The sequence below is a fragment of the Galleria mellonella genome, unplaced genomic scaffold, assembly GCF_026898425.1.
Source record: "Galleria mellonella isolate WM207_F2 unplaced genomic scaffold, CSIRO_AGI_GalMel_v1 utg57, whole genome shotgun sequence".
In the NCBI taxonomy this organism is placed as follows: Eukaryota; Metazoa; Arthropoda; class Insecta; order Lepidoptera; family Pyralidae; genus Galleria; species Galleria mellonella.
In genome coordinates, this window is record NW_026442119.1 from 6,272,146 (window position 1) to 6,285,572 (window position 13,427).

A 13,427-nucleotide genomic window follows, 5' to 3' on the forward strand; every position below is an offset into this window, starting at 1 on the left:
AATTGATCTAATCTGAATAATGTTCAAAGTAACATGCTGATGAGTGTGGAGATGAAAATTATTTTGGTTGACCGGCGCCTGGCACGGATTCAATCGGAACGCGCGCCGCGCACCGCTCGTCTTGGATACAGTATCGCGGTGTGTAGCTATCCCCTCGCCTACACATTCGATCTCAGACCGACCCCACGTGGCATACTTATAACACTCAAAATATATTCATTGCGAAATATTCGACAATGAAAATTATTTGTATTCTCCATAGTAACTCGCATTACGCAGTCTTGACATTTTTAGTTAATGTTACGCAAGTTACCTCTTTCAGTTAAAAGATTTATTATAATTTATTCAGGACATTTCAATATTTGTTAATCTTATTAAATATTAACGACTGTCATTCGTACGTACAGAAGTAGTCGTATTATAATTACGAACATAGATATTTCATATAAATTAGAACATTGCAAAAAAATCGAAGAATAATTTCAAAGCATTATTATAAATCAGATTGTTAATTAATAAACCAACTTTAATATTTTTTATGTATCTAACAATAAATAAGTTTTTAAAATGTATTGGTGCTGACCTTACGAGGTTACTTCTCAAGGGCATATCTTCATAGAACTTTATTTAATGTCTTTAAAGTCCTATGGTGAAGTATCCTTATGGCTTGTCAATTTCACCCAAAATTATCAAGAAATTAAGTATATTTCGTAAGAAATACTTTTCAAATTAATATCAATAATCAATACTCAAATGCTGTCTACCTTAGCACACCTATCTATAATTTGTCAAGTGAAATTCGTTGTGACATCACATCATACGTTTCAAATTTTTTCTTTACCAATCCACATCCAAATACTGGTTTTTTACGTTACAGTCGTCTGAAATTTTAGCGCGATCTATTCAACCGTCAGTCATGTTTGATATTTTGTATACAAACGATGTCTTCTTTTCACCCGATACTAATATGTATTTCTATTTTTCTCACATGAGAAAATATTGTATACTCAATGAGGCACCTAAATCAAATATGTACAAACACTAGCAACATTCTGTATTTTGTTGACTTATCTGAATCTTAATTATGTATTTCATACACAAAATCTGAATCATAAATATTTAAACTGGAAAAAGAAGATCGCAAAAAATAAAAGTAGCAACACCTTTATAACTAATTATATTACTTTTTTAATTATGACATTTTGAAACCGAGACTTTGGCAAATTTCCAAAGTCAAACATGTTTTACAGCTACGTCCTTGTTTGTATTTACAAGTATTAAATTAATAATAATATTATTAATAGACTTTCTATCATGTTATTTATATAATAATATAATATTTCCGATCAAAATTTAATTGGGAACATCTGTTACTCGCTACGGTAAGATACCTCGAATGTTATCTTAATTGACAATTTCGATTTATTTTGAAAGCATATATATAGCCTATAGCAAAGAACTATAGTATATAACATAATTTACAAATAAAGACAAAACATTACTATCCGATTCTCGAGTCGGAAAGAGGTCGGCTATAAGAGGTGGCGGTCAACTGCGCAAAATAGCAACAGGCTGTTGATTAAATTTCTCGTACAGCAGTGCACTGTACTCGTACAATCCTAACACGAATTTTACCGCTTTCATAATAAAGCCAATACATAGGCATAAATGGTGCTACTGTCGTTAAGGGTGTTATTATTGCAATTTGTGTTTATTGTTCTTATTACCACGCCCAGTCTATTCATTCGAATAATAGAACTGTCTGACTAACATATTAATATTAGATTAAATAAAGAAAGACACTACTTCAAATTAATGTCATAAACAGATATTCAAGAAATAAAACTGACTGAGATTGTATCAGACATCCAACGATAAGACTTATTTTCAAGTTTTTCCTTATTTTTGTAATTACATGTCCTATCTACTAATATTATAAATTTGTATATGGATAATTTATAACCCAAATTAGAACGTAGGATATTTTATATACTGATTCACGCAGATTAAAACACGAAATACAGCTTATTAATAAATAAATAAATTCTGAAGCCCTGACTGAAATTAAGCATAATTTGGATACTATTTAACAATGGATATATATTGAAATAGCTTTAATATGAATGTACATATAATATTATCCATAATAATAACGCCTAGATCAATACAAAAATCTGTTTATAAACCGAATTGAAAGCGAACCTACAGTCTTCGGAAGGTGGAGCAGTGTATTAAATTGCTACACCAAAGATTGAAGGTCTTCAATGTCGTATATAAGATATAAATGTATCTTCAATGTCATCGAATTAAATAATACAATAACCCAAATACATGTTAATTTATAGTGTTTACTGGATTTATTTAAATTTTTCACGTATATAACTAAGAGAAGTACGAGTAGCAGAGGACAAACTGACTGATATTTTATGAGTAAAAATCTCGTAGAAGAGACATTCCTTAGATATAAAATTAAATACAAAATATCAAGTCAACCAGTTTTTTATTGCTTTTTTAATTTTATAAATAAATCTCTTTGTATAAGTTAACGTTCTTTATTAAATAATATATGTATACGTATCACTGTTATTCACTGATACTAGACAGTCAGGCATAGATTTCTATTTTTATCATTTTAGTTAATTTTAAAACGGAGCCATTATTACGAATTTCTTTGTGATAACTAGTTTTCATACTAATATACCTTATACCTTACCTTATACCTTATTCATACCATATAATTACCTACCTAACAGTGTTCTTTCCGAACAATACTTAAAAAAGATTTACGTGTCTACAATAATCATAATCGATTATAAATGAAATAGAACTATTATTGGAATTGACTAATGGATTGATTAGTCTCTCAACTCTAAAATTAAACTGTTCATAAGTCAATATAAATTATTTGTTACTTTAAAATGTTATTGAGTACACAATTATTTCTAGATATATGTATATTACGTTTAAGTACTTAATATATTTTTGGAAATAATCATGTGCTGGTTAAAATATATCCACATATATACAGACATCTAATAATAGACACTGACGAGTAAGACACTGTTCCTACACAGTTAATTTTACTTTATTTAATGAATAATAATAAATAGACTAAGAGCCGTGCTTATGTTATACTTATCTAGACTTGACATAACTAGATTATGATCTCGTAATTAAATCATACATGCCTATGCAACCTACTGATGTAAATTGCAAACTAAGTGCCGTATAAAGTTCTATGAGAGTTACAAATGCAAATTAAGTTTCTGGTGTGTTAAATTCACCACCTTTGTTAGAAAATTTAATTATATATGTTTACTAGCTGATCCGACAAACGTTGTTCTGCCATATAAATATTTTTCAGATTATGATAAATTAAACAACTATTACTTTTACATGAATGTATCACTATTAGAATATTATTGATACATTTTGAACTAACTTAAAAATGACTCTTACGATAGTATTTATGATTACAATTACAAGTATATTTATTTAACTTTATAACAATTATTATTACAATATCAGCTCTAGTTACAAGTTACTCAATAGTTACTATATCTCATAATGTTTATCGCTGTTTTGATATGTAGAGGTATATATCTATATATATTTCATATATATTAGTATATTCACATATATTAAGAGTAATGTTTATGTATTATATGTGCATTTCTTATGTATTATGTGTGATTATTTCAATATGTTACTATAATTACGACACATATTTTTCAGCACATCTGCCCTTCATACGCTTTTTGCTTTTACCTAATGGTTAGCTGGTAAAGAATACCATATAAAATAACTGAAATTGTATACTCTAGTCATAAAAGATTAGACTACGGCTTTTTTGAAGAATTAACATGCTAATGGTACATCAACATGTATTCTGAGATTACTTTCCTTTGAGACTAACTTTAGAAAACGATGTTTACAGAATTCCTTTCCAAACTTTATTTTATTTCAGTAATCAACCTCGAATATAATAGTTATCTATAGTCTTACTCTTTTATTACATCATGTTGTTGTAACATTTTGGTTCACCTTGCGATGAGTGGACTAGACAAACATATATGAAACCTGACTGTAAAATATCTAAACTGGAAATCCGGTCATGAGTAGTAACTTAGGCTTCATACAGATATCCTAACAATTAGCCTTCTTTCTTTATGAGTTACTAATAACGATTCAGTTATTAGTAACTCTTATAATAAAATAATTTTTATTTTAAACAAAGTATGTTACAGTAACTACTGACGAGCGACGTTAGTAGTTGATTTTTTATTTAATTCTCAAATTACTACTCAAATATTTATCCGTCTGTTGTGATTCGTGTGCCTCTAGTATTCCTGATTATAATATGATAAATCCAAGGTATGAGAAATTGGAGCCTTTGTACCTATTATTATCTAAAAATAACTAGGTAAGAATTATTATGATAATGAGACAAAAAATATTCGTAAACATCCAGTTTTGTTTTTGTCAACAGATGTATGTTAGGTATAAATAACTGCACCGGTGGTGCTAAAGATAACTACGCACGTAATATTTATAATGTTAAACTGAAAAAAAGAACATTGTTTTTCTAGATTTTGACCTATGTATACGAATCTCTAGGTGGAGCTAATTTAATGATTCGATGTTTTGCCAAAAAACATTCCAGTCGAGCATATTGAGTACCTATATGATTTTACTAGCTAGATAGTAATAAATAATATATACATAGGTATATATATTTAGCTATGTATGCGTTTAAATTTGGAGCCAGCGCGTATGCGCTGCGCCGGCGCACTATGGGCAGTGAGAGTCCGTGACCGGCTCGCGACGCCCGCCCGCCGCCGCCGCCCTTAGCGCCCGCGCCGCGCCCACACATACGCATTATCAAAATGTACGTGCATCTAATTAAAGTAATTATAATACTGTCCCGCAGTAAATATGGAACGACTTGTTATCTTATAAATTTATAATGACCACCGCAATAAATAATTAATAAAGTTATTAGAAATTAATAAAGGTATGAAATACCAGTGTAATACTACAACGGATTAACTATACATAAATAGAAATAAAGAACAAGCAAGTGGTATTTAGTTGTATTTCAGTGAAAACAAGTGTTTTAGTAAGAACTATTTATAGAGGTCTACTAATCTGAATACCTATAAAACACTGTTACTGAGTCTATATGTGGGTATAGTTTTTATTCTATACCGAAGTATAGAAAAAACTTGATAGTTACTATCTATTTTATGTGCAATATAGAGTAAAGCGTTTGTTTTTATATATTAATTATATCAACATCAGCAGAAATTATAATAGTACAGAACATTTTATGAAAGCCTTATAATTATCATTAACCAATGGCTATCCTCAAAGGGCCAAATAACAATATTATTAGTTATCTGCCCTTTTTCCATGGAATAATCTTCATAAATACCCATTCATTTCGGACAAATAAATTATTAATGCCAGTCTGCGAAGGGCAAACTCCCTAATTTATAAAAACGTCAAACCTCTATTATAAACCTATTTTCGCTATTGAACTGTTTTGTTGGTTTCACTTGTACTAAATTCCCAATTAGAAAGAATGTAACACAATAGGTTTGTAGGAGGTTTTAGTTTTTATGGAGGTGAAACTGTGTAGCTGAGGAATTGTAGCTCGCCTCATCAACCCTACCAACGGATATACCTTTAGGGTATCAGAGCTATGTGGTCTGACCTAAGTACAGTTTGATTACATTTTTTATGTCTTATATAATTGAATGCAATTTAGTTTTTTTCCAAATATTCCAAAAACAAAAATCCTCCTTTTGAGGTTAAGTTTGGAATCTACATATGTATCTAACAAATTAACTACAAAAATTATAATTAGATTGTCTACTTAATTATTGAATGAAAATATAATTATGCATTTTTGAATTTCAATCTAAAAGGTGCAAAAGAAGCCAGTGCAAAAAATATTTTAAGAATGGGCAAAGTTACCATTTTTACATTAGTGATTAAATTGAATTCTATTTGACCCCTTTTCTCCAAAACGTCTTGAAACAAAATTTCAAGATCTCCGAGATACCCATAATCGTAATTTGCATTCCAAAAACTCCCTTGCGCTTGCTACCCCCCTTTATACCTACATTAGAAACTTCCGGTAAATATCAAACATACATTTAAGAAGCATGTACGTGCTCATCTTTTAAGTAGTTTCTTATAATAAATACAGAAAAATTTATTACCATCCTACGTAATTATATATATATATATATATATATATATATATATATATATATATATATATATATATATATATATAGTATATCTAAGATATTACTTTATAATTATTAGAAAAAAATATAATAATATGACTTTTTTTATGCAACTTAGTATGGCAAACAAGCTGACGGCCCACCTGATGGAAAGTGGTAACCGTCGCCCATTCTTGAGAACTCGGGTGTTATTCTTCCATACCCTGTAAATTCACTGCCATATCCCACCCTCTAAACCGAAACACAGCCATGCAAATATAACTACTTCACGGTAGAAATACGAATGAGACAGAAGTGCCCAAGTAAACGACTTTTATACAGAGTCTTTCTCTGGTAAAATCATATTAATGTACATATACATTATTAATATATACATTAATAAACGTTATTAATATGTACATATAAGCACTCACAAGCAGTTGCCCGAATATTTATCCTTTAATTAAAATTTTTAAAAATCCTTTCTAACGTATGTTTACATTATAAAATAAACCTATGTTTCAAATTTCAGTTTCTAGACTAAATAGTTTTAGCTGTGTTGATAGTCCGTCAGGAGAAACGATTTTGTAAGGGTAGATTAATGTACGACTATGTTATATATATTTTTTTTATACTAAACCGCACTTTACACTAAAAGTGTATCTTTGCACTTTCCAAAGATTTTGTATCACATTTCACGTCAATAAAGATTAATTAAAATTAAATTAAATTTCAAATATATAATATTGAGAATTTATTTTAAAAGTGTTTTATTGAAATTTATCAAACAACAGCATATCTTAAAAACAATACCTATATATCCTTATATCATTTAAATAATTGTATATTTAATTATAATAATGCTGTTAAAAGTCAACGAATATTAAAAAACAATTAAAAAGTGCTACAAGATAGAAAATCAGCCTACATTATCATATCAGCCCCCATAAGCGGAGTTTTGTCAGTAGTTGCCATTTTTACCAGGCGGGTTAGTAACCGCGAGTAGGCTTTTAGAGATGTTTTTAGAGAGATGCTGCTGCCTATCCCTCGACTATTAAATTCCCTTAAGTAGTAGCATATAAATCTTTAATTTAAAAAGTGGGATATCGCAGTGAAATTACAAATTATGAATGCGTCTGAATCTTTGAGATGAACAACGCATGTGAAAATCATGGGTAACACAGTGTATTTTGTTACATCTTGCATGGGTATGTCAACAGAAAACGGTCACTACTTTCCATTAAATTCACCATTTCCAGTTGCATAAAAAGATGTAGAGCCTAATTTAGAACTGCATGCTACAACAATAAAAGAATATGCTTTACTGTCGCTTTGATATATGAATACAGTTTGAATCTTATAAGTTTATAAAAATAATAATTTCTAAGTAACTATGCGCCGTTGCTACACCACGCCGCGTACCACCACCTTAATAACATTTTGAGTTAAACGTTCCGTTTATGTCAATACCTACGAGTACTACTTAATAATAATTTTAAATCCCAATTAATTTTTTTTTACTTTTGCAATATATAACAAGTTAAGTGTCAGATTTTCAAATGAAGGATTATGTATTCTTACTAATATTATAAATATGAAAGTGAGTTTATTCGTTTGTTACCTTATAAGGCCATAACGACTTCACCAGTCACTACAAAATTTAGTACAAACATACTATATGAGATGCACAATGATACAGGCTACTTTTTATGTAGGTCAGTAAAAATATCCCGGTCATGCGGACGAAGTCGCGGATAAAATCTAGCTATATTTACAAATTATATACATTATTTTATTATATTATTATATATTGTACACTATATGTATATGTATTAGAGGGATTTTAATAACATATATATATGTTATTCTAAAAATTAATTAATTAAATAAAAACCATCCTAAGCACAAAAAATGAAGTCACATAATTAAAAATTTGAGTGTCACAATTAAAAGTTTTATACTCATATAATACGAATACTTCAGGAGGTGAACAAGCAATTCATGAACACGCCTTGTTGTATAATTACGACCTATCGCCTATATATAAAAGTATATGACATAGTTGCATTGAAATATATCTGAATTGAAAGAAAAGAAAGGATTTTTGGGAATAAAAAATTGCCAAAAATTCTTATGACGCGTTTTATCGAAAACGTTTAAGGACAAAGCCATCTAATATAGACTATATATTTATCAAGTACATAAAAAGTTCATTTATGTAATAGATTTAAAAATATCTATGAAGAATTAAAAAATAAGAAAAAAGTATAACTTTATACATACAAATATTTAAAAAGCCGGCAACGCACAAGCAACTCCTCTCGTATTACAAATATATCATGGGCGACGGTAACCGCTTTCCATCAAGTAGACCGTCTGCTCGTTTGCCCTCCTAATAATAAAAAAAATTAATGAAGATAATTTTATATGTGTAACAATTATATCTTTTGTTTCAAAAAAGAAATTATAAACAAATTAGCTAATTACGCATTATTATTGAAAGTCTGTCGACTTAAAAAACTTTTTTACAATTTTAGCAATTTATTTTTTGTACAAATGTAATGAACAGATTTTATTAATTTATTATCGTGTTTCATTATAATAAAAATAAACAAATTATATTACTTGAGGTGGAGGTGAAATTTCCAAGTATACATACAAATCTCATAGCCCGTCCTTGAACCGAGTCGAGAGAACTAAACTGGCATCCAAGTACTCCGTATTGATGTCCATCTTTCGTAACTCTCTGCCCCGTAAAACATCTAAAAATAAGATAACATTAACGATATTAAGACTACAATATTTAAATATTATACAGATATAATTAAATTATTAGAAACTATTGAATTATTTGGTAATCAAATTATAAGAATAACCTCTCGTTATAAGGCAGAGTGAAAAATAACAGTTATTATAAGTACCATTTTGTTTTTGTACCTCCTCTTTTATTTCCGGTAAAACACGCCTTAAACAATTTGTAATTTATAAATTTTTATCGTCAATATCCTTATTTATAAAATTGTTTACAATATTTTACAATAAATAAAGAACTCTGGTATTTACCAGTCTAAGTAGAATTCAGTATTTATCTATTCAGATACATACTGAATTCTACTTAGATCTAATTGTAATTTTCCGTGCTAACAAGAATACTACAACATGAATTGAAAAAGCAATAGGTACATGTTTAATAAATGTGATTTTCTGACACTAATAAAGTAACCACATCCGAGGTCTAATCAAGATCGTAAGTCTTATAAGAAATTATTAATTAATTTCATTGAATTATTATTGAAAGCTATGTAGTCTTTGCATAGAATGGACCATCCCTTCCTTTTTCGTGGGTGTCATAAGAGGTCACTGAGGGAACTTAATAATCGAGGGATGGGCAGCAATGTCCCTCTTAAAACATTCCACAAGGCAACAAAAGTTTGACAACCAGAACAGTAATTATATATTTTTGTTGCACTACGCTCATCTTTCACCCATCAAATCATTAAAGTGGTGTAACAGGTCTAATATAAGTTTTATTCAAAATTTCATATTTTGCTAGCATTAGCCTCCTGTACACAAATCCTCACAATATATTATTTACAATATTTCGAGTTAACAAGTTGTTTTCATGTTATTACATAAAGTTAAGTTAGTTAAGACGTTTTGTGCTTAAAAATATGGCTAGTCATCAAAGGAGATCTTGTAAAAATGAATCAAATAAATTTTGAAATCTGTGCGGATAATATGTAGTTAAAAATTTAAAAAAAAATACGAAAGAGATAAAAGTAGCTTACTGCTCCTATTTTTGATTTACGATTAGAGATATTGAAAAGTCATGAACACGTTAAATGTGTTGTATTTCTTGTTACATGGGCCTTGTGAAGTGAATGAAAGTTAAATAAAAGAAAATGCCTTTTGCAGTTCCTATACTGTAGCGAGAACCTTCGAATCATGTAAATAATTGCTATTTTTGCACGGTAAATATCTCCGGATACTCGAAGAAGGATAAACATAAAATAAAATATCCAAATTTGTCATTAGGAATTTTTATAGGTCCGTAAATAAGAAGATTAAGGATGAATTGTTTACCCAAAAATTAAATCCAAAAATCCACAAGCATGGAAGTTTTTTGTTACAATCATAAAAGGCTTTCTAGGCAATAAAAATCAGAAAACTATCAACTTTTAGTACATGAATTGCTTTAATCGTACCAAAATGTAAAATACAGAATATCTCTTAAAATCTATTTTCTACACTGTCATTTAGACTTTTTTCCTTATAAACTTGGCCCAATGAGTGATGAATAAAGAGAGAAGTTTCATCAGGATGTACGAACAATAGAAATAAGATATCAAATACGATGGGATCCAGCTATGCTAGCAGATTTTTGTTGATTTCTCAAAAAAGATTTTTCAACATCACACAAAAGGCAAAAGAGAAGTTATTATCCAAATAAAACCTGTATCTTTAAGCTTCAAATATTCTATAATAGTGGGCAATTTGAAATTACTACTATTATGTTAAAAAAATTATGCTTTTAATTTATATAAATTATTCAAACGATTTTTTTACGTTAATTTCTCATTTTTCCAAGTATCACCGTATCTATAAATTTAAACCTGTTACAATAAAAATACTCTTTCAGTTTCTAGTTATGTCAGGCAATTGTAGTTCGAAACTAGTAAAATTTTGACAGTTGTATAAAAAAGTTTGAAATTTGTTGCCTTGTGTTATCAAAGTCTAACTGCATTTGCCAACCCGCCCACCAAGCGTGGCAACTACTAGCAAAACCCCTCCAAAAAACAGGCCTATGTTCAACAATGGACAGTTAACGGCTGATATGACAATATGACTATTGAAAGATTACGCTATTATTTAGTTCTCTCACCTTACCAACAAACCAATACGTATGATTGAACAAATTTATATAACCGATTTCAATAACCGATGCGTCCACAATATAGTAACATTAATCAACTCAACAAATTATATATGTTGTTATTTTTATTAAATTTCTCCACTGTTGTCTGTATATCATAATCATCTCCGACAGTAAATTGATTCTAAAACAATTTTAAGATATGTAATTACTATAACAACTCAGATTACCTAAAATATGGAAAAGACCTATAAACTAAAATCTAATGGACCCTACTAAACCGTCATTAAAAATTGTACCTAAATTCCAGGTATACATTTTTCCTTTAGTACTCTATTCAAACCAAATACAAAAGTCATTAGACAAAACTCATCTAAATAATATTTAATATGTTACAGAGAGAGTTTTAAAAGAAAATCATATAGGATCATTTTTATATTGTAAGTATATATACCCGTATAATTTTATCATCACAAATGGTCGGATATTAAATTAATGTAACACCTACACGTCGCCTTTCAGAAATCATAATATAAAAGTAGTACAGGCGATGTTTAGGCGAGCGTTGTGGACATAAAAATAAACACCTCCCAGCCGCCGGTGTGAATGATTCGCGACATTTACATCAGCTGCACTTTCTATTTATGACGCTGCACCAGGGCTCCCATAAGACCACTCACATATTATACCTCAGAACGCTTGATCCGAACAGTCTTTATTTGTTCTTATCTTCATATTTACTTACTTTGTGTCATTGATGTCACATTATTAATCCCTCCATACATAATTTATGTGCTCGAAAGTAGTAAACACAGAAAATACATAAAAGTGTTAAATACATAAAAGTACTGCGACGAATAATATAAATAATGAAACAAAGGTTATAAATAACACAGCTTAAACTATAAAATAAAAACTGTAAAGTAAAATTTGAGATAGTTACCAACTTTTTTTTCTTATTATATTATAACACGACATGTGAGAACGAATACAGAGACTATTGTCTCTGTGTTCGTTCGTGTCGAATGAGAATCTTAATTTCTGTTTGTAGCAAAAGAAAATACAGCCTTTTAATTTATGTTTATCGCGATATAACTTTACGGTTTAATATAAAATCATTTGCGTTTATGAAAATATTTTATATTTATTTATAATGGTAATACCCAGTTAATTTTTCCTCGTTCACAGCTATCGATAATAACGCTTGCGCCGATATATATATTATCGGTAGAACACTTGAAGAGTGATAGGCATCAAAGATGGCTGCGGGGGACGTGACGCGACGTGCCTCAATCACCGCTCCTTCTATGCATCGGAGACCATCTGCGCGTCGTGGCTCTCTCATTAAGAACCCACAGTCCCAGTCTCAGGTAATATAATTTTACAGCCCTTTTCAAATGTAATATAATTCTTAAACCTCTTATTACTTACATCCATACTAAAAAAAAATCACAATACGCGATTGTTTATTCTAATATCACTAAAGAACAATGAACTAAAAGCACGCAAAAGTATTTGAATTAAAAAGTATTGCATCATTTTCGTTTATTTTGAATATAAAGTAAAAAAGGAATGTTGGAATTGAATCAGGATATTTAATTTGATAATATCAAAAATATCAAAATAATACTTATATTTAATTGACGTCGAAAAACCGCTTCCCATTAGGTGGTACGTCTGCTTGTTTACCTCCCTAACAATAAAAAAAATCATAGCTTTTTGCATAGCTTATTATAGATTTAAAAAAACAATTAATATTTCTAATAGTGTAGAATCATTTAATTTTGTTTGAAGTTTAACAGATAATGCAGTAATTAATAATCTTACTAAAAACAGCGTCTTGTTAATATATATTAGTAAAATCTGTGATACCATATATATGTATGTAATACCATACGATTAAAAGTCAAATATTAACTTTTAATCGTATAGTATTATTATCGAAAATTCTAATAACATGCCTACTAATCTATAGCTATTTATAACAGCATTTTTAAATCACTAGTTACGAATCAAACATTAGATCGCTGTAGGTTATGAAAAAAATTTACTCGCATGATAAAATGTCCTTATGCCATGGTTTATATATTCATAAGTGAACTATAATGTTTGAGAGTAGTATCAAGGTCATTCACTTCATCTCTATATGATATAATTGTTAAATATCTTTCAGATATAAATTTACAGTACGTTGAAAATATCTACGAAAGTGGTGACTTCACAAAAAAAATTCCAACGTACGAGTAAATATATTTTTTATATCACTTTATGTATTCATATAATTATTTTTACTATAATCTCTTGTCTTACAAATATAA

The 13,427-nt window shown here is 29.2% G+C and overlaps 1 protein-coding gene across 4 annotated transcripts in view; it reads left to right on the top strand.

Moving 5' to 3' along the window:
* The first annotated feature begins 4,774 nt into the window (after positions 1-4,774).
* The window catches only part of LOC113509735 (D-beta-hydroxybutyrate dehydrogenase, mitochondrial), a 37,946-nt gene continuing 29,293 nt past the window's right edge, over positions 4,775-13,427 (top strand). The window contains exons 1-2 of one of the 4 annotated variants that reach the window (XM_026893144.3): positions 4,775-4,888; positions 12,298-12,479. In XM_026893144.3, coding sequence (XP_026748945.1) covers positions 12,369-12,479 — 111 coding nt within the window. In that variant the 5' untranslated portion in view covers positions 4,775-4,888; positions 12,298-12,368. The other 3 variants (XM_026893145.3, XM_031910777.2, XM_031910776.2) reach the window with 3 other exon arrangements.